The sequence below is a fragment of the Filicampus tigris genome, chromosome 14 (genome assembly GCF_054856515.1).
Source record: "Filicampus tigris isolate MCC_2025a chromosome 14, RoL_Ftig_1.0, whole genome shotgun sequence".
Lineage (NCBI taxonomy): Eukaryota > Metazoa > Chordata > Actinopteri > Syngnathiformes > Syngnathidae > Filicampus > Filicampus tigris.
Window position 1 is genome coordinate 15578224 of NC_141230.1, and position 27904 is coordinate 15606127.

The window sequence follows — 27904 nt, forward strand, 5'->3', positions numbered from 1 at the left end:
TAGTGTGTGTGTGGGCGTGTGTGTGTGTGTGTGTGTGCTGGTGTGTGCATGTGTTAGTGATGGGCATAACAGTTCTTTCCGTGAACTCTCATTAGAATCAGTTAATGAAAACGAACCATTCAAAAGATTCATTCACCGAATCATTCGCACCCACTTTGCAACATTCACACTCACAATCATACCTAGGGACAATCCAGAGTGTTCAATTAAACTACCATGCATGTTTTGGGAATGTGGGAGGAAATCGGAGCACCCGGAGAAAACCCACCCAGGCATGGGGAGAACATGCAAACTCCACACAGGAAGACCGGGGCTGGATTCGAATCCCCGACTTCTGCACTGTGAGGCGGACTTGCTAACCAGTCGAGCACCATGCGCCCTATTATAATTATTATTGTTAACTAATGAAAATAATATAATAATCTAAGATGTTCATACACTTGAAATGGTGAGCCACAGTTTATATGTCAAGCTACCACTGCTACATCCCCGGCAGGCAGCTACAAGGTGGCTTACTCAACTGCCCTGATAGCAGGCTGTGTCTAATATGGTGGGGATTGACTTCCTCTTGCCAGGTCCCAGGAAGAGAAGGGGATTTAAACTATTTTACCTCCCAAGATCTTCACACCTTCCCTCAGGCCCTCTCACCTTGATGCCTTAAATATTAATGCTAAATCCGTGGATAGTGGATGAGTGAGGAGGGGAGAGGGCTGACAGCTTAATCATGGAGGCAGTGGCCTCTCCTTGCTTTTTCCTCAATACTCTGGCTGGCTGTCACCACGACCTACATGATGTAATCACCCCCATAACCCTGATATGGGTTACTGCGGACCTCGCATGGAGAAAGACGAGCACACAGAGGAAAGGGGGGACCTCGGGGATTCTGCTGAAGAGGATCATTTTAAGTCGATACTCAAAAGTAAGAGAGTCTCAGGTCTTACAGATGTGGGAGAAGTGTCTGCATGCAACATTGTGTTATATGGGAACAGACAGAATATAAAAACATTGTGCAGTAATTGTTCTAACTGCAATAACTGCACGAACTTGCTTTTGCATTTTGAAACTTGCCGTTGTTGTAAAATGTAGTCTTCATTTCTTTCAAAACTTTGAATATTGCCACTTTACGGAGAGAAAGCTGTTGTTTTTAGGTGGCAGTTTACCTAATCAAAAGTTCTCAGCAAGTATGTGCTTTATATTTGTATAAATTGCTTCCTGGCAGAAAAAAACAAAACAGAAAATGAGGTATGAGAACAAAAGTTTTTTTTAAAGGGTTCACGAGAGAATAACTTAGATGAAAACAAATGAAAAAGTAATTTGGGGCGAGAAAGAGAAATGGAGATGTACTGAAAAATCTGGTGGATATATACTATTTACAAAGTGTCAATTAAAAGTTACACTAGATTTGGGAGACTGCAACAGGCAGATGTATGCAATGTGCAAGTGGAATTAGGGAATACAAAGGTAATAAATTGTGTTACATCCTAGTAAAATTGTCAAGATATGTGAGAGGCTAAAAGTGACAAAATATACTAAGGGCAAAAACGATGCCAAGTCATTTGGTTACTGCCGGTCCACTCAAAAGGAAGCAACAGCAAGAACGTGACTCAGAGAGCCCTACTTTTGTAGACGGTGAATGTGCGCGCTGCGTAAAAACTGACACATCTTCATTTTTGTGCCGGGGCAAGTCTATCTTAAGGTGTTTAATTTGGCAGACAGCGCTACGCCTCACCGGACGTCCTGGCAGAGCGAGGGCACCTTCTATTGCATGCCCCTGATGCACCTGACAATTTGGTGACAGAAAGTTGACTTGACTTTAGACCAGGTGAATCCAGGTCTAAATTGTGGCGCACATATAGCGTAATAGTTTTTTTGCTGGATTTGAGTGTGTGTGTGTGTGTGTGTGTGTAGGGGTGTGTGGGGTTGTCACACACAGACGCACGATTGGTAGTGAAAGGCGGTCTCTAAGTGCTCAGTGCCATCTTTACGTTACACACAATTGAAGATCTTCCTACAGGTCCTTATAAAAATACTTTGCAACCTTTGATCCCTTGCATGGACTCCAGTGAATGAGTCCGTTATGCTTCCGCCATGTATTAAAGAGAATGAGAGCAGTCGCTACGATTGGCTGCAAACGCCCATTTCTAACTAAGAAAATACCAAAAGAAAGAAAACTCCACCCATGCATAAAGTTAGACTGGGCACGAAAACAGGGCACCTAGACTTTTGGTCACTGTAGGCCCACTCAAATGGAAGCAACAACCAGAATGTGACTCAGAAAGTTGAAGAATATTACAGGCCAAAGCTGATAATTGACCTAGATTATTAATATTCTATGAATTAAAACTATATACAAAATTCTAAGTTATCCAACAAAAATACATAAAATATATTGTTGAATGGATAATCTATAAAATGTCCAAATCATTCTCATATTTTGGTTCCAAAAAAAAAAGAAAAACCCTTCAGATGGCATTACACTTGTGTTCACATTTTCAGTCAGGTAGGATGCCGCTGTTGTGCTTGAGGCACCTTGTCTGAGCAAAATGGAAATATCATTTTTTAGTAGTAGACTGTCATAAATACAGTGTTAGGCACAGCGCATGCAATCATTTTTCTCTTGTATTGGAGCACTGGCAAGCAAAGGTGAAATGAGGTCTAAATGCACGGTGAAATTTTATTCACTCTGCAGTGCTATGCTCTCCTGTATACACTGTATGTATTTATACTTATTATAGCTGCTGCTGGACATTTGGACTAATGGCCACACAATTTGCTTCCCACCGATTCACATTCAAGGCAGTGAAATATTGGTGTGGCTCGGCCGTGACGTGAACGGAAAGGAATTGACAAGGAAAGATTGTACCAGATTATAAAAAGCCTCCTTAGAGATGTTATCTCATTATTTGTTTCCAAGTTACCTTATTTCCCATGAGGCTAAAGAGGCCTCTGACCGGAAACAAAGACGTACACGTCACTATAATCGATCTGGTCGATGCAACAAACACCCCCCTCCGAAAAAACAGGGTGGAGAGTAAATACAGAAACTGTAATAGTAGTGCGCAGAATCCTTACCCCATTTATAGGATATGTCTTCCATCCGAGCTCTCCAAGCACAGACGTTGTATCCAGCAGCACAACTGAAATGAAAAAGAGGGGGGAAATCCACCCATTATCCATCTGTCAGCGCACAAAAGTTCCATTTTCACACTGGAAATTGAAATATCAGTCATAAACATGTTCATTTAGGCATTTTATCATAACAGGAATGAGTTTTCTTGGATGAATATTTATCAGCATGGCAACACAAACACTCGGAACAACAGGGCTGCCACTTGCCACACAATTTTGGGACTGATAGATTGCCCTCAAATTGCTGTCAACAGTCCATTCCCTTGCCTGCCTTCCACCGTTTTTTAGTCATTTTCAACCACAATATCTGCTTCCTTTGCTGTGCGACTGAGATATAAACACAAAACCAGCTGGAGTCCAACCTTGCAATGGAAGTACTGCGAACGGACGTGTTTGAAGAAATGCATTGTTTCTTAAGTTTAAACAGTTAACTTGTGTTTTAATGATCTGGTGCTGCCATCAAAATATCCCAAGGAACATGAATTGCAGAACATTCTTCACATCAGCATGCTTTCCCTTTTACTGCGTGGTGTGTCAACGCACAATACGGCTTTCAATACTAAGACGACTAGGGGCAGAGTTCGGGAAAGGATGACGACATATTTAGTGATTAGTCACACCCGCTTAGAAAGCATTTGTCAAAAAAGTGACTTTCAGAAGCAGTCAAAACAGGAACTGTTCACCTCTTTGTGTCGAGCCTGCAAGTGAATCACACAAAGCGGTAAAAAAAACAGCAATTGTATTTTCACTCTGGGATTCAGCACTTCATTATACCAAGTACCAACTAAAAAAAAATAACTTAGTTTTCCAAGTGCCACCCTAATGACCAATATTAAAATACAGTAGCATTGTAGTTTTCATCAAAAACAAGACAGACTTAACTAAAAAGTACGTTTAAAGCCACTCTACCATTTTGAATATTGATACTGTGCTAAAATATAGGAATATTTAAACAGTTTTACTGAAATGATTCAGATAAATTTAATTGTACATGAAAGTTAAAGAACAACAGTACCATAATACACGTTTTTGAACAAAGATTAAATGGAAATGTATTGTATTTTAAAGTTAGATAAAAGTAACCTGCATTTGGGCTGTGATTCTTTCACATACCACTCGGGGGAGTCTGCATACCACTAGTGGTACTAGTACCATACTTTGAGACTAACTGCGCAAGTTCGTTATGGTGTGGATCTGTACATGTGGTGCATGCAGCAGACAAATCACTAAATCATGACGAGAACTGCATTATAAGGAATCAATGTGTCTTTAATAGGGAAGGGGGAGTACCGATACTGAAATCGATTGAAATCAGCCTTATTTGAAGGTATCGGGCACACGTGAAGGATGACGATAGCAGCCACAGATACTTTAAGGCAAAAAAACACATTGAGTAAATCTTCCTTGGCAGTTGTTGACGCTACACCACGACCGATTGACACATCTGTCCATCATCATGTGCTCTTTGCTCAGAAGTATCTGTTATTGAATTAATTGAAATGTTATGTATCGTTAGTACTAGTGGTATCAGTACTTGATATCAAAAAAGTAATTTCACTGGTATTCGTCTGCCAAATGTGGGATCGAAGCAACTAAGATAAATATTTTTATGCCAATGTCTCTGAGAGATTAAGAAATAGCAGCAATGATATTGCACAGTAGGCTTGAAGTGTTTTGAATTGCATGACAAATTTCTGTGCTCGGAGTCATCAAAGTAGAATCTGATGATAAGCAACAGACCGCTTACTTCCTAAATCTGTCCTTGAGTGACCGTCGACTGCCGACAATTACACATTGAAACACACACAAACACACGCACTCACACTTCTGGCAAATCAAAGCGTAATCAGTGTTTTATAACAGCGTCCATGTAGCGCTGTGAAACTGGCCTTTCGGGCTGCGGGGCCATACAAGCTGATTATACTGACAATTTTTTCTAACTAAGAATATTTCCTGTAGAAAATAACCAGCCATTACACTTAGAGAGATACAGAATTGCAACTGACAGCGCTTCAAGTAACGACTGAGCGCTGTATACATCATTATCATTTATAAACTGCTATGTTCGCGTAGAAGGGAAGTGACATTTACATCTCTGCAGAGGCTCTCTGACAAGACTGGGGCAAGCAAAGAGGAAAATGGGACTTTTTTTTTTTTTTTTTTTTTTGCGGCCAATCCAGGTCTGAAGGAGCTCGTTTGACAGAGTGGTGGCGCAACTGCATCATCGGGTTTGTTTGGCTCATCGACGTATGGGCACCTCCTCGAAAGCCGATACGGGAAACATTGATACACACACCTTGTGTGTCATCATGCTATTTAGAAGCCCATAAGTGTGTTGTGCATGGGTAGGAGGCGGATATTCATCCTTACTCAAGTTTCCACAGTCCCACTTTCTTTGCTGCTTTTAGACAAAATTGTTCACTCACTGTTTTGTGGCCTTTTTGAAGTGTAGCTGCCTGTCAGGCAGTTGGCAGCTCCAGCTCATCCACATCTATAAATTTGATCAACAATACAGAATATAGAAGGAGCTGGGTTTTTATCCTGCTGTATTGTTTTGCTGCATCTGTGTCTCATTTTAAAATATTCCCTTGTCTACCTTGCCATGTTCAAGTTTTGTTTTCAACAAATCACCATTTTACTTCAGCTTAGTTTTTTCTCTTGTGTCGTTTTGTGACATGAATATTATATTTAGTTCCACTGTTTTTGTGTCTGAGTTGGATAATGTCTTCTACCTTACTGTCACTCCTACCTATTTATGTTTTGGATTTTCTTTTTTTTTTTTGTAAAGTCAAGTCCTAAATTTTCTTTGCTTCCACTATAGTCTAAACAGAGCATTTCGATTGATATTGCGTTTGTGGAATATGAGTTAAGCAGCAAAATCCGCCCATTTTCAGCCATTTTGTCACTTTCTGTTCACTGAAAATGACATCACAGTTGCTCAGGGCTCACGGCCAATCGCGGCTCACCTGTTTTGTGAAGCTGACCCAGGATTGGTTGTTACCTGACCCTTGAGCAAGTGGGGTGTCATTTTCAGTTGACAGAAAGTGACAAAATGGCCGCCCCCTGAGATGGCTACAAAAGGGTTGGATTTTACTGCTTAACTCTATTTCCATAAACACAAATTTAGACAAGTGGAGCTGCATAGAACATATTGTAAAAAAAAAAAAAGGGTTGCCTTCTGTTTTAAAGTCAAATTGCATTTTTTTTTCCCGCTAGTCAGATTTTCCTGGTGAATTGATCCATGTAGCATTTTTACCTTAAATTACGTTATCACTGACATTTAAAACATTTTTTTTTGCTCTTCCCTTGATGCTCGTTGAATGAAGTCTCTAGTGTATAGAAATTAAGCCAGTTCCAAGTCCAGTTCACAGTCAGTTGACTAATTTTGGAATTCAAGTACAGTCATTATAGTTGGAGAGTGAAACGTTGAGTATTAGGGGCCAACTTGCAGCTCCTGACTGATCGCACGATGGCCGGATGCATTTCTGCCATGTCAGCATGAATTAAAATTTCTAGCCCACAGAGAAAATACCATCTTGATTTGTTTTGACAGTCAGAAACAGTGTGAAAGTCTGCTTCGGACACTTACAAGACTGAAGTGGAACAACAATGCTCTAGACATACAGAGTGGCTCTTGCTTGCATGAGTAGTCATTTGCTTCTGGCCTTCTGTTGCATGTGATTAGCTCAAAGTTGTTCAATTGAAAATTGATTCTTTCCAATCACACACGATAAGTCCAGCTTCAAGTATGTTACGTCTCGTGTGACATCATATCGGATTTCGCCACAAATTAAGTCGAGATCAACTATGTGTAACATCGCTCTCATAGAGGTGCCACTGAAGCGAGAGTAACACATCTCTTTTCGTAGTTTTAATTTGTCTTTTTTACTGTACAATTAGAAGACTCTTCATTACCTTGAAACCCAAAGTTTTATTCAGAAGACTTTTTACACTCAGGTCTTTAATCACGACAGAACAAATAACCGGCTTGCAAACAGCAAGCAGAGCGCAAACTAAAATTTTAATTTGCCCCATAGATGGGCTCTGATTCATCGGAAAACACATGTCCTATAAGATTATGATATTAATTAATCATTGATTTAGCATCTAGACTGGCATGCAAGCGTTAATTCTGAATTCCTTCTACTTTTGTCCTGTCTGTTCTTTCAGCTCGGTTTAATATTTGCTTCACGGTAGCATGATTTGGAAGAGCTCCCTTTTCTCTCTCTGTCTTTCTATGCCTGCGGATGTCACGTCAGGGCCACTGCCAGGTTGAACAGACTAGCTGGCAAAAGCCAATGGTTTAATTGGGCATCATTAGGCCACGTTGCGCTGCTTACCTGCCCGGTACCTTCCCCAGGGGATGGCCTGATTACTGATATTTGGCCCGCTTGCTCGCACACTGCGGTGGGCACTTTCAATTTCTTTCAATAAAAAAACAAAAAACAAAACCAAAAAAAAAAAAAACATCCGATGAATGAGGGGAGAGAACATTATCACTCATGTTGCAACTCATCCTGTGGCGACAATTTATGATTCATTCATTGAACTAAAATATCTGGGTGGAAAAGAAAGAATATAAATTAAGTATAACTGCGGGTGTTTACATTTTGCCCTGGATTTGTATTTCATGCATTCACATTTGTAGTTCTGAAAGAGTACATTACTTCAAAAGTGTGCACTAGATCGGCCTCAATATAAAATACATTTCCATCAATCCCTTGCCCTATCCTCTTTAGAGTTATCTTTCAGGAGGGGCACCCACAGACTCTGCCTGGAGCAGGCGGTCCGCTGGGATTTCAACTGGTTTGATATAAATAGAACATGAGCCGGCCAACTCACAAATAAATGGCGCGCTAGCAAAATGATGACATCTCCTGTCTGTCCTAGAGCCCTCGCAAGCCTCACAAACACCCTGAAATAGGAATATATCTGTCGGCAGTCTCTTACAGCTCTTATTTTATGTAAATTTGCATCCTTCTAAAAACTGTGATACTGTCAGTACGGTCTACAGTAAATTTAGCACATCAACCAACATTCATGATTCATTTTGAGTAATGGGTCTACAGAAAGAAAATCTGTCCTAAATGCAAATAGATGGCAAACGTTCCTTTTTTTGTTGTTTTTCTCGTTCACAACAATGCTCATCTACAACCACAATGAGCTATGTAGCTTCAAATATGGAACCGGGGCCCTATATTGAAAAGTATAATTAGTACAGTATTCATATGTTGTTTGATTATGGATAAGTCTTGACACCATCCGAGTTTTTTGTTTGCAATGTTTCCCGTACAACTGTGAGGAGCTTCACCCCCTACAAGGAGCTGGCTGGCATCCCCTCGGTGAAGAATGCACCCCAGAGGAAATATGAAGAAGTGAAATAAAGTGAAGCAAGAGAGCGGACTAAATGGGACTTGAGGTTTGAACCGCTCTTTTCATTGATCATTACGGTTAACGTGAGGTTACTCGCCAACGGATGAATTGTTTGTATGAAAGGAGCTTGTTTTTGCTCCCTCCTCTGCAAAGTTTGACCACTAGTGATGGGAGATGCTTAGCTTTTTAAATTCCATACGATACCAATACAACTACTGGCGAATGTATCTATCCCGATACTAGGTCATTTTTTTCAGTTGAACTATTCTTACATTGACATGACAAATACGGGCCATTCATACTATGTTATAACATAAAAAGTTAAATAAATAAGAAAAAGAATGAAACAATCATGCAAAGATGAAAAATGTACTTTTGTGCAGCGACTAATGATTATTCTAATAACAGATTAATCTGTTGATTGTCAATTTCAGAAAAACAGAATATTAGTCAAAATTGACAGTGTAATGCACAAATAAATTATGATTCAGTTGCTCTTTGGTCTGTAATATTTCAGAAAATAGTTAAAATAGAATAAAAATCACTATTTTCCAATGTAAAAGCAGACATTTGCATGTCTTAAAAAAAAAAAAGAATCAGCTTGCTTTCATGAAAGACTACAAAAATCAGAATATTTCATGTTGCGAGGCTACATTTCAAAGGATTTGCACAATTTTAACTAAGTATCGAAACCATTAATCGATTATCAAAATAACTGATTAATTTGAGAATGTATTAGCTGTCAATAAATCGATTAACCACTGCACTTCTAAGGTAATGTTGCATTTTCTTATCTTTTTAAATACGGCAATTAAGTTGCCTATCCCAGACATGATAAATTCAGAAGCATCAAACGGGCAGCCCTCAATCAGTAACAAAGAAGTAGCTCTCATTTTATAAAAGGTTGGTGACCCCTGGGCTAAAGAAGTGCATACATTCATGGTGATGAAGTGTGATTTAGTGTTCAGTGGATGATTAAAGACTGGTTCCCCAAGCTTTCACATTCTATACAACAAGGTCAAGGACACATGTAAAGAGAGCGGCAACAAAGAGAAAAGCAATGTGCCGTCCTTATTCTCGGTTACATAAACTTGGGGGATCATTTTAAAGACATAGGACCGCAGTGATGTCACAATAAAGGTGGGGTTACATGTGCATTCTGTACATGTTACGGCCGATACCTTCAAATGTAATCGCTGCATAGTATCATTGATAATGGATACATGTATTTTAAATTATATTTTACATACTAAAGCATTGCTCAAAAGATATTTAGAACAGAAAGCGGAAAAAAACAACAACAAAAAAATCGGTTAGTCTCTCTGCATTAATTCAAATGCACGCATGAGCTCTCACAGCATGCAAGTCAACGTTTTGATGCCTTGATTGGAAAATTGATTTTTCCTCACAAAGTCTCCTTCTGAATAGAATCAAAGGTTTTGAACGTGATCGAAACAGATGGCGCCACTGAGAACGAAATAACTTAGTAATTGCCACGGGCACACTTTATTACAAAAAATCACACTTTGTATTTTGTTGTACTGTGTTCATCTGGTCCTGCAGCAAGAGAATTACCGAGTGTATTCCCCACGTGTACTTGTGGCTGCCTTGAGACTTTCGCACGGAGTCTCTTCCCTATGACTCACACGTTGGCCAAGGAGGGATCACGTCCCTTATTTGGAATTCCTGAAACTCTGCCTCCCGAAGAAGAATCACATTCTCAGCAATGTCGGAAATAAGGAACAAAGACCTCATCTTCGGATTACCTTTGTGCTGTGTCTAAAAAGCAAGGAATCAGGTTGGTGAATTGGATTCATGGATTCTCATTATTGAGAAGATTGCTGCTGTCGTCTTCAGGACGGACTGTATGTCTGTGAAGGTGATGCTGTTCGAATTTACAAAAAACATTGTTAAATGTTTTTTTTTTGTTTTGATTGATCTAAAAAGCAAGGAATCAAGCTGGTGAATTGGATTCATGGATTCTCATTAGTGAGAAGATTGCTGCTGTCGTCTTCAGGGCGGACTGTATGTCTGTAAAGGTGGTGCTGTTCGAATTTACAAAAAACATTGTTAAATGTTTTTTTTTTGTTTTGATTGTTCCCACCAACAGCCAGGAAAGGGTCCCATTTATTTTTTTCTTTGAAATCCCAGGCCTTTGGAGTTCTTTGTGCCTGATTTCAAAAGCATCAATTTACACAAGCGTGCCTGAGTGGAATAGTGTTCGCTTCCGTCTCCCATCAGCAGATAGGCACACAAAGTACAGCTAAGCAATGAAAGGAAAATGTGATTTAAGGAAATTTTCATTTTCACGATCACAGGGGGGACTGGAGGCTACCTTGGACCTGAATGCCGTGTACCAAGGCAACGGTGCGACTTCATCACATGATGTCGTATGCAGTAGACAGCCGCCTTTTGTCAGCCATTATGTTGCCGAGTGAACTACAACCATCTACGTTAACACAGTGGAACCACTAGTTTTTCAAAATAATGATTCTTTAATACATGGTAAGTTATTTCAGTACTCATACTTTTTGGTGATGTTTTTGTTTGGTGGCATACACCGTGAGATTTTCGAATGCAAAATGGGTACCTTGGCGCATTAATGGTTGGGAATCAGTGCCTTATATAATGTCATGCCGGCTAATTGAGACTGAATCAACAGTGCTGACAATGCAGACAGGCAGCGCACTTGTCACTTTTGCCTCAAGAGACAATTAATCAATCATTTCCACGCAATCAGCAGAATTATTAACAATCAAGTAAACGATTATCATGCTCATCCCATTGAAAAATCCGATACTGTACATCAAAATATTGTAGATACGAGTTCACACGGCAACAAACGCAGCCGATCAAAACACACATCCTCAGAAGAGAAATTAAGGGATTATTTTGTAACTAGCACCTGGCTATGCAGAGTCGCACACTTTGAATTAAATTGGGCAAAGTAATAACAAAATCAACCAAGTGATGTGGCGAGAAACATTTTCACCTGAGCCCATACTGACACTTTCTTCACACCGAGCTGCACCACTTGGTGGAAGATGACGGCAATCGTGCCAGGAGTTCTTCGTGTGTGAAGGACGGAGGCCAGCAGACACCATTCATTCATTCATTCATTCATTCATTCATTCAGTGTGTGCCGAGGTATAAAACAAACAAGGCTATTTTATTGAAGCTAGATAAAGTAGTAGGATACCTGAAATGACAATCGATAATAGTTTCCTGACCGATTGCGCTCTATCTCATCTATGATGGAACACAAGTGGCAATACTTTGCCGGGCATACACATTATTAAAAAGATAGCAGACACGCACAGAGGGACTTGTGGGAGTGTGAACACAATCACAGACGCACAATCTAATTTACACCATGCGCCTGCGACCTTAAACACATACGCACACGCAATCACAGATTCACACAAAACACATGGAAGCATCATGTGTCCGGTTAAAGTGCAAACAGAGCTAATGTCAAGCAATTTTACCTGTTGATATTTCTGAACCAATTGTTTTCTTACCCACCTACTATGTAAGAGAGATGGCACACATCACTATCATTCAGTCCATGCTCGTCCTGTATGTACGTGGGTACTGAAGTGTAATTAAATAAGGTCGCCCTCACTGAGCATACATTTTGTCATCTTCGATTATTACCTCCAAATTTGATTGATTTTCATTTGTCACCATGCTGTCAGATTTTTGTAGATTTGCATTTTTATGAACCAATAAATCTAGAAAGTTTGAAATATTCTACAAGTACTTGTCTGCAAAACTATGTGACACCTCTCAGTATTTAAATACTGTATAGACTAAACTGAGGCAATTTTGCGCAGTCCATCACTTACATGCAAAACACGTTGCTATTTATGCAAACTTTAAATGTTAACATTGAATACAAGTAAATGTATTTTAATGCAGGCATATCCATCTTAGGGATATAGGTACAATCCTGGAAGTATAAGCGTAATTTAAAAGGCACACATTTCATTCCTTACATATAATAGCAGTTTACAATATATGTAGTAAAAAAAATATCTATACTTCAGTCTCTAAAGCACCGACAAAATCCAAAAGTTGGACGAATAGTATGTTTTGTTCTTTCGAAACACATGCATGTGAGTTATGGATGATGTCAGAGACTTTTTGCAAGCATGTACTCTAGCGTGTCTCCAAGGAAAACACTCGAAATGCTGCATGTGTAAAAGTGTCTCACCTTGGTTGCAGTGGCCACAGCGAGTGAGGACAATTCCAAGAAAAAGTGCAACAGTGACAAATCTTGGTCCAACACTCATATCTGCTGCAACATCGGTCACCGGCTGCAGCCGAGCCGAGAGCGAGCGTGGCCGGTTAGAAAAGCGCAGCGGGGTCGTCCAAAAAGCACCACTGGCTCCGCTCCAGATTACATTTAGTCCCGTTTGTTGCTCGTCATGACATCCATCCCTTCGCCGTGCAGCAGCGATAAAGATGCCAAGGGGGAAGTTGAAAAAAAAAAAAAAAATCAGTTATCAGTCTAGAAGCACTAAGCTGATACAAACTTCGCACATTCCCTGCCGGCTCTAAGTTACTGCATCACTTCAAGCATTGCGCAAAAATCTTTGCACGGAGGCTACATCGCGCACGCGGTGATGTTCCTATTGTGTTCCGATATGTGCCTCCCGACCGGACCGCTGCAGCAGCCAGCGAGGTTCTGAAAGGATGACTATGAGGAGGGCAGGAGGAAGAGATGATCGAAGCACGCGGCGACGGAGACTGCGTGCATCTGTACAGGAGGCTCGGCACTAGAGGGAGTTAGCTGACAAGGCAATGTGCGTGCGTGCGTGTGCGTGTTTGTGTGCGTCAGGAGCCCATTACGGGGACACATTTATGCCATGTGCTTCGATAAGATTATGGTATACGGTACCTGAACTACCAAGATAATTATAATCACATGCGCAGTCAAGAATAACCAGCGCGACACGGTGGGAAGTGATTAGCACATCCGGCTCACAGTTCTGATGTTGGGGTTCGAATCCGAAGCTCAGGCCCTACTGTATGGAGTTTGCAAGTTCCAGCCGTGCTGGGGTTTGTTTTCCTCCCTCATTTCACATACATACACCCTTCAAAAGTTTAGGGGCACTTTGAAAAGCACTATTAAAAAAAAAAAAAAAACACGAACTAGATTAGACATTATATATATTATATACATACATATTATACATATATGTATATATATATATGTTAGGGCTGGCAAAAAATATAATATCTCGATGTAATACTTTTTATGCCGATACCAAGTATCGATAAATTGAGGAAGTATCAAGACTTTTGATACCTTTTGTTTTACACATTCTATAACATACTTTTGGAACATTTGAGGTCCTTAAAGTTGAGTTTTGCGAATGGAGTTTTATTTATTTATTGCACTCCTGTGTATCAGGAACAGTTACTGGAACAGTTTATTCACTTTTCAATTGTGACACATGAATAAACGTCAAATGGCACTTAAGTTAAAACTTTGGAAACGCATGCCTCAGTTTTTTTCGTACATATTTGTATACACTGTCTTCCCAGTAAAGACAATGTCAAAAAGCTCCAGTTCTGTCTCCCAGAAGCTTGTGCATTTTGTTAGATTCCATTCTTGTCACTTTCAAGTTATGATCATTTTTTGAAAACATTTGCGGGCCAATCATTACTATTGATGGAGCATAGCATCACAATTTACAAATTTTGTCTCCAAACAATTATCTGCATCCAAATGCAGTGTATAAGTGAACTGCTTAGCCTGCCGAGCCAGCAATGTCAGCCAAGATCGAAGGTCTTCCCCTCATCTTCATGGACGGCTCAAGAGTGAATAAGCAAAACGTCCGCTGTCTCACCGGGTTAAACAAAGCTATGCTGGCTGCTGTGATGATACCCAGTCAATCAGCGCAAATAGGAACAGCTCGCTGTCAGCACGGTGAAGGTAAATACATCAACATCACACTCCATCTCCCAAGCTTAGCTGCCAGCCAATCACCACACAAAGGATCCAAACTGCCAGTTGACATTTTCTATGCAACACATGCAACCACAAAAGAGGATGATAAGAAGAGTAGCGCTTTTATGTCTGCTGTTGGTGAAAGGATGCGGCCAAACAAATCAAACTTCATATTTTTTGGTCAGATATTTTCAAACAGGGTCTTTCCTTCCTAATTGCAGTGTCTACCTAAACCCGATACTTTGTCTGTTCCTATTTTAAGACTCGCATTTTTGCTTCTGTAGGATTGTATTCCTCTGCTACAATAACAACATTTTCCTCCACTACGTCATCATTGTTTACTCGATTTTAAAACAACAACAAAAAAAGAAGGACATGTCAATAAAAGCAGATTATGTCCCTCTGGAAGGTGAAACTGGTGACAGGACTCCAGTCTCACAAGAATGATGATTGAAGGAGATAACCCACTTACAAGAGGTCCTCTCTCGCTGCCCCCCGCAATGATTTGGTTTCCGTTGCAGTAATGGTTTCCAGTGAGGTGTGACTGTTGTGTATAGGGCCTAACTGTGAGCTATTATTCCCCCTGTGCCGACAGAACAAGCTCCGTCCATTTGTACTCATCACTGGCAAAAAGCTGGAACAAGCCCACATCAGCAAAACCGACGGAGAGGACGGAACTTTATAACATTAACAAGTTTACTAATGTCCTCTTTGTAACAAGGAAGCAGAATGTACAATTTAAAATACATACGCGTGTATTTTAATGTACGGATTTTAAAAAATGCTTTTGATGATTATAATCTCAGTGAAGTGTAGTTGTGTGATCAATCAGTTTGATTTTTTAAAGTTCTCAAAGTGAATTTGGGGGAAATTACAATGAAAAAAAAAAGTTTCTTCCTCAAGTGCTTGGATAAGTCTGATGTATCTCTAAGAAAGAAGAAAAATGAAAGAGCCAGGACTAAGTATACCAGTTACTGCATAATATAAAGATGTCCAACTCAAGGCCCGGCGGTCAGATCCGGACCACCACATCATTTTATGTGGCCCATCATGGCAAATAATATATGTCGCCTTCATGTTTCTTATTAAAATGCCAAAACATTGCAAATTGTCAGTTTACCTTTTTAATAAAATTTTGATATTGCAGTCATTTTTTTGTTACCAACCCCCCTTTTAAAATAAATTAGATTCAACGTTGCAGTCATAATTTGCCTCCAACAAATTTGACCTCCAACACTTGATAAATATGGGAAGTTTAAATATTAGAAAAGAGAACTGCACAAACTTTACAGCTTTGCAGATGAGCTGCATGTCTATGGTTATCCACCTCCCCAACTGACTAATGGGTCGTAGGCTTTAATCTGGATGGCCATGGTGTTTAGGAGAGTGAGCAGAGCAAACGGCGAGAGACCCTCATCAGAGCCGAAATCCGGTATGCCAGTAACTCCAACTGCTAAAGAGATATCTGGCCATCATTCAGAAATGTGGGACGGAAATGGGATGAGTATGGGAAAATATCTGTGGACTGATAGCCGGTCGTCATAAACCTTTCATCCTTCATATTTTCTCGCTCTCTTTTTTTTTTCTTGAACTACCATTTACTTAGACGTCAGTATAGCTGACCAGAGTGCCCACTAACAAGTTTACTGTTGAACAAATAGCATAAAAAAAAGGGAAAACAGGGGACCTTTAAAATATTTTCGTCTCACTGATTTACTCTCCGAAGACTCAATTAAAAAGAAATCAGTCTACACAATTACACTTTTATTGGTAGAATCTCCCAAAACGTCTTGCCATCCATGTCATTATTACTTTCAAACTTGTCTGGGAACAAATCCATCTCTATTATCTTTCGATTGTAATGTTGATGACATGGAATCAACAAGCCGCTTGCTAAGAAATGGATGCTCATTAGGCAAACAAAATGCATGGCGCTCAGCCAATGTTGTTGACAATAAAAAAATAAATAAATAAAAAAAAATGAATCACAAGAAATGACAGCATTGATAATAAGCGTGAATGGTAAGAAACATCATTATCACCTATTGCACTGGAGCATTTCAGTTGCCTCGCAGACACACTGTAATCACAGTCAGCGACTCAGCGGCCATGCAAGGTGGCATACAGCTACTTGACAGATCCTGAGTCCTGCCTTCCCATCCTTAACCCCCACATTTCCATTAGTAATTGACAAATGGATGGATTAATGGTGTATAAAATGACCCATCCATCACAGAGGCTAAATTTGGCGAGAGAGCGCCATTGAGTCTGACAACCCCTTTTTTACTGCTTGGCTCTTCATGGATTTCTTTGAAAGTTCTCATGAATCTCTTTTCAAGTAGATAGTTCACCTCAATGCGCTTAGTGTGTGTGTTTAGGTATTGCTTGAGAGGCACACTTGGACGACGCAGTCATTATGACCTGAATGGTGAAGAGAATGTGACGTCTTGAAGAGGTGTTAGGTGGCTTTGACTTTGAGATGCGAGGCAATATTGGATCAGTAGGTTAAAGTTCTCTCTCTTTTACTGATTAAAAGTTTCACTTTTATTAGATAAACCTCGTGAAGTGTTCAAAATCACAATTTGTAAAAGGTACTCAACAAAGAGGTCAGTAATTATCTCAAAACAATTGCCTTTGTTGTACATATCCATGCGGGGAATCCCCATCATACAGGTATCGGTTTAAAGATGATTGTTTTGTTAATTTCCCTCTCATTTTATAATTCCATGCCAGATAATATTAGACCGGGAATCCAAAGGATTTTCCATAAACAATGCCCATGAACTCTATCTAGCATAGCAACTGCCGCCAATTACTATCGATAAAAAATTGGTTTCATCATACAGCATTTCTAGATATGCAAAGACACAAACAGTTTACATTTACAATAGTAAAAAAAAAACGTTTGCGACGGTGAATGAACATAATTCCGTATCACAGGTAAAATTGGTTCCCGCCACTTTCCTTTCAAGGTCCGATTTGTGAACAAATCACATCTTCAAGCTTTAAGGAGTGAAGGCTTACTCTACATTGTGCGTTTTGGTTCTGAGGGATGTGCAGCGCATCAACTTGAAGGTTTGTATAAGTCTGGAAAACAGTACATTATGGGACATAGAGCATTGGGTTTGAACCAACAGCAGTTGACATCGGCATTCATCTCATGACTTGATTTTGTTTGACAAAATAAGTATTAAACCATCTTGAAAAAGGAGCAATGATGTAATTCTGGTGTAATGTACGTGATCAGTCTAAGTATTTGCAATTTTAAAACAATACCCTGCCATTTTTTTTTTATTTGTGAGACACATAAAGCCACCGGGACAAAAGGACATGTCCGTAGGTTTGTAAAATGACAAAATGGATTGTGAAAGACTGTCTTCACAATAATCATGTCCATTCCAATTTTTGGTGCGCTACATTTAAATAACCCTGGGGATGAAGGGAACCCATCCAATTCAATTAAAATCAGTAATATCCTTTTGAAAAACAATAAACAATGACATGGCAATATTTGCAGTCAGTTGTAGACGGGTGGCCGTGCGTGCGTGCGTGTCTGCATCTGCTTGTCTTAGAGCGTGAGCTTACAGGAGCAAGCATGCAGACACACTTCTGCGTGGATCTGTTTTTATATGATGTCAAAGAACACACTCGTAGTTAAGTGCAGCTCTACTAAATAATGTACTTGAACTTGTGTCTGTGCTCCTGCCTGAATGCGGTGCCATTGCTTGATAGCGGGAAGCCAAAGAGAATTCAATGAAATTGGTTAAGTTTTCAAGTGTAAAGTAGAAAGAGAGATGAAGATGATCTAAAACAATCAATCTCATTAGTTCATGCAATCTTTTGACTGGTGGTATTTTAATTGGAATTAGACGAGTATGGATTACATTGATATTACAGTTCAAATGATTCACAGATTTGTCAAATTTGAAGAGTCATCTCATGAGAGTAATGGATCATAAGTCAAAACAAAAAAAAAAAAACGTATTGGTGTGGTATTTTAATTGGAATTAGACGAGTATAGATTACATCGATATTACAGTTCAAATGATTCACAGATTTGTCAAATTTGAAGAGTCATCTCATGAGAGTAATGGATCAGAAGTAAAAAAAACAACAAAAAAAACGTATTGGTGTGAAATCTTAAAACGACTTAAGCCACCACAATTGCAAACAAGTGGCATATGAGTTGATGTTATTTTGATGAAAGGGAGCCTTTTTTTTTTTTTTATACATTTTTACTCAAAATGTTGTCTCTACTAGACACAACTATTACAAACGTGCAAATAACGTTGCAATTAAAGTGTTACCACTAACAGCACTTTGAGAATCCATCTGCTAATGCTATTTTTCAAACAGTTGTATTTGCTTGAAAGGTCTTTCAAGAATCACTTTTGGCAAGAAAACTAAAAGAGAGCTCTCAATTTCCCAACAGTACAAACATTTACACAAAAATATCATGTAATTATGGCATCCTCTACAAAATATGATTGGACTTTTTTTTTTTTTTCCTACTTTGTGGAACATCATTCTTATCAAGGAATCACGTCCTTTTAATGTCAGGCTACATCTTCATTCTTATATTAGAAACTACTCGATATAAAAGAGCAACGGGAGCGTTAAGAAACTGCAGCAAAGGAGCCCATTCAGACTAAAAATAGAGATATTTTGATTCATGGTTGACACCAGAGCACCTGGACTACGGAGGTCCCCGTTCATTTTTATCTGTCTGTTCAGGGGTCAGGTTCACCAGGTGAGCTATACTGTCTGCTTAGCACTGTTCTGGGAACCGAGCGCTATTCAAAAATGTGAACCGTGACAATTCTCAACAATTCTTAATTTGGATATTGTACACTTTCATAGATAACTACTTGATACTTTTCTCCATCAATGACACTGGCTAACAAATGACGTTAGAGTATATGATAACATAGAACAAGTCACCCTTTAAAGACACAGTACACTAGATAAGACTACGGCTCTGGGTAAATGTATCGCTCAAAGCAAATCAAGATTCAGGGTCCTATTTTCGAGCGCGCTTTAATTGTGCACATTGGTGGAGTTTTCTTTCTTTTGGTGTTTTCATAGACGAGCGTTGGTAGAAATAGGTATATGAATCGCTTTGGAAGTGAACCCAGCCGACTTGATTCCCGGCCACTCGAAGTGATTTCTCTTCCCGTGCTTTTGAAAATATATTAAAGGTGATGATAATAATGCATTCAATGAATCGACTTCTACATTGATTCAGAACGTTCAATGCATGTTGTCATAATTGTGGAAGAAATAAGTGGACATCCAACAAAAACATCAGCGGAGTGCAGAATCCGTCTGCCTTTGCCTCAATCAAATCCACCAAAATCACATTACACTTCTTGCGCCACAACTTATACCGACTTTAAGATAGTCTAAGGTCTAGTCTACTTTCTGTCACCAATTTGTCAGTTGCCCAGGACGCTTGTAATCGAGAACACCAGTGGTCCGCCGGAATGTCCAGCATGGCGCAGAGTTAAATAATGATAAATATGGGAAGTTTAAATATTAGAAGAGAGAACTGCACAAACACGGTAAACTAGACACAAAAATGAAGGTGCAGCGGTTTTAACGCAGAGCACGTGTGCCTAGCTACAAAAGGAAACTGTACAATAACATTAGTTCTTACAGCGGGAAAAACTTGAATAACAACCAAGGATAGCGATATTTTCATCGAGCACCATCGTGCCTTTTTGTTAATTTCACTGTTTCCTCATTGTTTTTACTGGTTGAACAAGCGAGTGAATAATTAGCTTGGGTAGATGCCTCCATGTACGCGTTACAGCAGCTGACATGGTAATTGCAGCTTTTCACAGGAAGAGAATGTCTAGTACTCCTGCCGTATTTATGACCTCTTTGCATGCTTCAAGTTGGGCTCACTGTCAGCAGCTGTCACATCATTATTAGCCTCACACGGTTGCACGCACACACGGACGTACATGCAATTAAATAATAGGCATGGACACATTTTACTACAGTTCTCTTTAGCAACCACGTACACTAATCAAGACCGTCATTTTCTTGTTCGGACAACATCAACTCAAGATTGGCTAATCCGTTTCTCAGTATGTGTTAATAAATTGTGTTTATATATTGTTCTTATATTTTTCATCATAAAGGTTCATTGTATTTGGAAAATACACGTAGTAAAGTGACATTCATCTAAGGGAGGATTCTAAGGCCTGGAAGGAGGTCGCTTGACTTTTATGAGGAAGAGCAGCATATAAAAGTGATTTGTTCCACAGAGGCATGCTTTTCTTCACAACTACACTTTGAGATTAAACCGTAAGGATGACCTCCTATATATCCACACATGATATAAATAAATATGCATACTTGACCTTTTCTCATGACAAAACAGATTAATGTTAGATATGCATGGCTAGGTCTGATGGTCACAGTGAAAATATTGGAGAGATGATATGTGATGGCCAACACCAAACTCTTGAATAACACTCAGGAGAGCATAGACTTCTCAAGGCCCTCCGGCTCCTCATTTTGGATTACCATTAAACCTCACACAGCTCATTCACTGAAGAGGAATCTAGGAAATAATTCATCAATATCAAAATGGTCATTTTGGAAAAATAAAAAGTACATCCTGACACAGGCACTAAATCTGTTTCACAGAAGTAATTAACATAAATAGCGCAATAATACAATACATAAAGTGCATACAAAAAAGTCAACACACTCCTCTCGAAGTGCCTGGATTTTGTGATAACGTGTCCAAGATAAATAATTTCATAAGTTTTACCATCATTGCTGTGGCTTATAACCTGTACAAATCAATAGAAAAAAGAATATTTTTTGAGAGGGGAAGTCAAAACAAACAACTGAGAAAATTTAGTTGCAAAAGTGTGCACACCCCCTTATAAATGTGGACATGAGTGTTAAAGCGTGTTTTTCAGATTCATTCTAAACACAGCCACATCCCCAGTCACTTATGCAATTACGTTATCTTGGTTGTTTATTTATGTATCTATTTTAGCCATACAGGTTATTGGTCACATTAATGGTGGTAAAACATTTTTTTAAAAAGTTTTTTCATCCAATCTAAAATACCATAATCCGATTGTATCGCCTGACTAATACAGCGACAGAAAATCATTGATGGTGGAACAAAAATATACATTTGGAAACATTTTCAAACATATTTTATTCATTTAGTTGTTTATAGCTATATAAATGCTGATGTCAGCATAGGGTTGCTGTCTCGGTGAAAAAAAACACGCAGCTGACAGGGGCCACTAATAGCATCTGGCAATCAACATGTTCACTAGCCACATTAGTATTGTTGCTGCATTATTGTAATTGTTATTGCGTTTTAATAAAAAGGTAGTTGTTTTGTTATATTCAATGTGTTGTTTGTGTGTGCACAGTCATTACTTTCAAACACACACTCTGGTTTTGGATCAATGGCTTGTTTTTGACTGGATTGGACATACTGTAAGTAGTTCTGTGTTGAACTATCACTCACTGGCACACTGTATGCATGTGTGTGCGCTCTTCAATGTTTTTGTGTGACTCCAAAGGCCAAATTGACAATGTTGGACTCAGCTGACAATCATGTGGTGCACTGAACCAAGGGCAGGTGTGGAGAATGACCTTGGCCATCTATGTGTCAGCAGATACGAGAGCACATCAACTCCATGTTGCTGTTCAGCACGCCGAATTGTAAACGGCAACTACTTTGAGAACATTTGATAATATGGATCGAATATGCTTGTTTTAGAGGAGCACAAAGGTTCATGTTGTTTTCACACAAGGTCATTTGACAAATTAATGCTTCAGGTTGTTTGTAAAAAAAAAAAAAAAAAAATTAGAGCATTAGCAGAAATATGCACAACATAATTAGTGGCTTCTATTAGTTTTTCATTAAAAATAAATGAAAACAATGATTCTGGTAAAATTGTTTCAAAGTATTTTTTTATATTGTCGTAACAAATACTATAAAGCTCCAAGAGATGGCTTTCCAGTTTATTTCTTGCAAAAAAAAAAGAAAAAAAGATGTACATAGAGAGCAGATAAATGTGAACAAAATGCTTCTGTGTTGTGATTTTTTTTTTTTACTGATGTTTCAATTGTAGGACTATTAGGGAAAACTTAATATACAATTAATCTAAGTTTTTTAATAAAAATCTTTAATTTAATAACTTCCTTACCCTGGGATACTTGTTCATAGACGTCCATTATAACATTAAGACAACTAAATCAAATATTTTGTTTTATTTTTGACTTGACATCAAAACATGAAAAAAAACGTTTATGCAACACTCTCCAATGGCTTAATAAATAAGCATCTCTCTGTCAATAGTTGGACATCAAATTTTTAATTTACAATGTTGTTTTTATATAAGGTGTTTAGTCATTGCAAGGTGCCTAAAAGATATCTGGTTCTGCTTCACGGCCATCACATCAAATAGATCCCAATTTTTATGGAGCATAAAATCATCACACGGTGGAAACACAAGATTGTTAACTTCTTTGAACACAGCCTGGGTGTGGTAGCATGACTGATTTTACCATTAGAGAACCCCTAATGATCATTTTACGCTTATAAGACCATGACTATCTGAGGCACCACTGTTAAATACTTCATTATGTCTTACGTGCTTTCTCCCTCTCTCATCCTCTGCTACTTGACTGCTTTCTGTATTCATGCACGCAATGCTTCCAAAAGACACTTCTACTTGCTGTATGTTTCAAAACAAATGATAACCACATATTACCATACCGAGAACTATTTGAATGAAGAAAAGTTTTCTCACTGCATAAACTTAGCAAATCAATATATTTATCCTTTAAAATAAGTAGTGCGCATGCTGCAGTTTCGTGAGTTTAATTACACTGGTCAACAGCCACTTTAAATAAGAGATATATTTGTGTGTCACTAAATATAATTTGGACACTGATTTGAAAAAATACTGTTTATTGCACATTGGAGTTTTCAAGGTATTTTCATTTTTTGTTTTTAAGGTTGACCTATAAAAGATTGCGCAATATGGATTTTACCATGCATTTTAATTTATAGCTATGATGTCTGAGAAAAAAAAATCCACCTGTTGCTGAAATTACCTAACTAAATATATTACTATATTATATTATTGGGATAATTATAAAAACTTGATGTACTGGAGAAAAAACAAGGGCAGATTCGGAATCAGCGCAGAAAAAAAGAAATCTTGAAAAGTTTGCTTGCATCTCTGATTAAAAAAAAAAATTGTAAACATTTATTGACCAGTATTATCTGATGTAATGACATTTAAGCATATCTTAAATATGAAGACATATTTTGTGACCATATTGATATTTACCCTCTATATCGCCAAGTGTCTTTCACAAACCTGAAATGTGACAAAGATACAACACAGTTTGCTAATTTCTTTCAATAACATTGGCTACAAGCCACAGTTACACATTTCTAACAGAGACAGACATTTCTATTAGAAGCTACCGGATAACGCTACACCGAGACATTGCTTTGTAACATGAACACACTGACGTGCGTCTTGTTTGTTTTAAATGGAATCGTTATTTTCTTGAGACTCGGGGAAAAAGAAGCGCCTGCTCCTCCTTCACTCTGGTTTCCGTGACTATCACAAGGATTCAAAGCTGACTCTAATTCAACAGGACTGTCATAGCTCATGAAAAAATCATGCCGTATAATCAAATCGGAGTAAAAACCCTGCGCTGAGCCTCACGGGAGTCTCCATGCATCCTGAATATTTCATGTAATGGAGGCTCTCACCACCATGGAAACTCTCAACAGTTCAGGATTGCGTGCAAATATTGACTGTAGTGTGCAGGGCCGAGGACTGGGTGACGCCAACAACGCCAGCGAGCCTGAGAGAGTTTTATAAATAATGGTAATAGCATGTGACACTACTCGCAATGGGGGGTGCTCCTGGTCACTCGTTTCCTCATATTGGATTCATGTTACTGGGCGCAGTGGCGGGGATAAAACTAGGGGAAGACACAGTAAGGGGCGAGAAGGTGGGTGTGGGTGTGAGGGAGAGGGGAACTGTGCTCCGATGCATATGAATTGACAAATGTCTGTTTTGGCTGCTCGGAATAGGGCTCAATTGTAGGTCTGTGCAAACATCAAAACACAATTCAAGGCTAGCGTCCGGTGGGTGGATGAAAAGGGAGGGGTGGGGACTCACAGAGGAACCAACCTACAAACACTGCACGGGGCAAAGCTGCTGGCTTGGAAAGGCATGGAGCTCAATAATGAGTGCTTGTGGGCGTCCTTGGAATGAAAAGACAAAGATTTCCAAAGTGGCAGTGTATAAAAGTCATTCTTGTAACTTTGATGGTTTATTCTATGCTAAGTATGTATAGTAGTAAGTAGTAAGTTAAATTTTACGAGGTGGCCCATTTCAGTCAGATGTTCAAGTGAGGCACTTTTGTTAATCTTCCATTTTTGGGTTGGAAAAATATAGAATACAGAATGAACTGGTTTAACAACTAATTATTTCTCTTTTGTCAGAAACCCAACCAAACTCCTTAAAATGGAAGTCAATCCCACAAAATGATTTGCCATAAGATGGTCTATGCACCTTCACTAGTCTAAACATGGCATTCTGATTGATATTGTGTTTGTGGAATATGATTCAAGCAGCAAAATCCACCCGATTTTAGCCATCTTCCGGAGCGGCCATTTTGTCACTTCTGTCGACGGAAAATAACATCGCAGTTTAATCAGGGCTCAGGTAACGACCAATTACCACTCACCTGTTTTCTGCAGCTGAGCCATGATTGGTCGTTAGCCGAGCTTTGAGCAACTGTGATGTCATTTTCAGTCGACAACAAGTCTCAAAATGGCCGCCCCCTGAGATGGACAAACCTTTTTGTTTTTTGCTGCTTAACTCATATTCCACCAACGTAATATTAATCCGAATGCCATGTTTAGACTAGTGGGTCTGCATAGAACATATCCTCGTATAGAAAATTTGTGGGTTGACTTCCACTTTAAACATTCTAAAAAGGGAACCTTTTTAATCTCAAAAGTTCCCCTGCAACTGATTGATGTTAGACGGCACAGTGATTGAGTGGTTAGCATATACACCTCGCAGTTCTAAGGTTGGGGATTTGATCCCGGACTTCAGTCTTCCTGTGTGGAATTTGCATGTTCGTCATGGATGGATGATTAAAAGCACTTGCTTTGATTGCCAACATAATTTTGTGCTTTTTAAAAAGACATTTGCTTTGCTTCATCTTATTTTCAATTGAAAAAGAACCCAAGTAAAAGCAAACATTCAGACGACTTCAGTTAACACTGTCATGGTGAGATCAAAAGTGTGTAGACGTTAGAGAAAAAAAAAAAATCAGTGCGGCAGCTTCACACAGACAGTGGACAGATGGTAATGGTTGAGAGTGGTGCCGATTGCTTGTATTATCTACACCTCTCAGACATGGTAATTGAGGTCCGGCACTGTTATGAGCCAGGCTGAGCGGCGAATAAATGCATCTCCTCGCTGCTAATGTCGAAATCTGATCCTGTCTGCACATATTTACTGTGGGCCGCATGCTGTCTATGCCAGTAAGCCTGTGCATTACGGCTGATTCATCAATCGCTTGTTTATCTCACAAGTGAGCAACGGGGAAGGCGGTCCAGAGGTCCTGCAGTAAATTCCCATTAACAGTGTTTCAGTTCTAGGAGGGCGTGGGGAAAACAGACAAACGGCATGGTGACGAAGGAGGAGCAGACTGTGTGTGTGTGTGTGCATGCGCGTGCATGTTGTGTCACATCAGAGGTATCAATCTGAGATGTTGTTTTACACTCTGGCCTGAGTTGATTCACTCACATCACTGAGGGGTTGAACTCTGGCCAATGTTAAGACAGTCAACTTGAACAAGGATTGTATTCGGTCAGAGTTACAAGATGACTTAAAGTCCTTGGAAAGTGAAAATAAATGCCTTGTCCATTTGACAAAACAGAAGAGTTGTTAACTCGTTCACTGCCATTGACAAATTTACTTGGCTTTTCACAGTCCAGCCATTCAATCCCAGGAATTTAAAACGTTAAGTAAAAGAGGGTCTGAAAATGTCTGGCAGTGAATGAGTTAACCCGGCCAAACTTAAATGATTAAAAAAAAAAAATGCTAAGTATATAAAATACCGCTTCAAAATTGTGAAAAATCAAGCAATTTTCTCAACACTGAAATATGCTGAAACCCCGTCACTTTCAACTGTCAATCAAATACCATTTCCTCAACCTGGAAAAAATGGATGCTACCTCACTAACAATTTTCATGCCTACACATAAAGTACATGTTTGAGCCGCAAAAATACTGTATATTATACAGAAAAGCCTCTGATGGCCTGAATATCCCACCGGGTCATTTTTACACAGTGACAACGAGGCGCTCTAAAGCATACAGCCGCTCTCCACTCGCTGGCTGTCACAAACTTAAATTTTTTTTTAACCTTTCTGTTCTGCCTTCTGTCCGTGATGTGCATGCACTCACTGCAGAAAACGAGGCACTGCGAACCTTTTACACAGGTAACTGCTGCAAGATGCAAGTTTCTTGCAATTTTATATCCACCTCACAAAGATTAGTATATAGTGCAACAACAGCAACATCCAAAAAATATTAATATAACAATTCTCCAGTAAATAGATGATCTTAACTTACATGGAGTTAAAGTGGAGGCAGACTCGAGAGACTATGCTAAAGCCTGCTGGTGCAATGTCTAATATCTTGTGAAGATACAAACATTCCATATTCACTCGGGATCTCTTGTGGGAGTTTGCGGAGTAAACGTCTCTCAGCCTCCACACAAATGAAAGTACCCAGCAGAAGTCTGAGTTGCTTACTGCTCCTCTGTAGATTTCCTTCCGTTTTCCCCCAGGGAGCCTGCATCTACTTTATGTACTTTAGTATTTCCATCTTGACTGGGATTTCCACCCCTAAATACTGCTGGGATTTTATGACATTCAGGCCATTTAATAGACAGTACCATTGCTTTAACTTCAAAACGTTTGATTCCGCAACTGTTTTGTCTGGACAGGCCAATGTAATTGAATTTAAAGTTGCACAGTTTCCTGGCATTTAAAGGCTGCCCCACGAGATTTGCCCTCGCTCTTCCTTCTCGCTCTCTTTCACTGTCTGTCGGAGTGCAGAGTGCTGCTTCTGTGGCATCACTCGCTTTCCTCATGTCACGTTTGACCTCTTTCTGCTGCCTCTCCTAAAAGGAGGCAAGCACGCGATCCCGCAGCAGCCAGGACACATCCTGTGATGTCATTTATAATACATGCATTATTGCATCTAAGTTCATGAGGTCTAGTGTAATTCAAAAAGTATGGTTTTAACTCCCAGTAATATTAAGAGATCACGCCAAGAGGTTAGGGGCTGAATACAGTTAACCAGATTTACTCACAGTGACTTGAAAATTAATACGTGTAAATGA

General features: G+C 39.3%; 1 protein-coding gene across 2 annotated transcripts in view; it reads right to left on the reverse strand.

Moving 5' to 3' along the window:
* Positions 1–27904, reverse strand: part of LOC147136524 (ephrin type-A receptor 6-like) — a 142252-nt gene that overhangs the window by 91129 nt on the left and 23219 nt on the right. Inside the window, exons 4-5 of one of the 2 annotated variants that reach the window (XM_086051083.1) lie at positions 12719–12945; positions 3073–3137 (exon numbers count right to left, since the gene is read on the reverse strand). In XM_086051083.1, the coding sequence (XP_085907209.1) occupies positions 3073–3137; positions 12719–12945 (292 nt within the window). The remainder of the gene's footprint in view (positions 1–3072; positions 3138–12718; positions 12946–27904) is intronic. The other variant, XM_086051084.1, reaches the window with a different exon arrangement.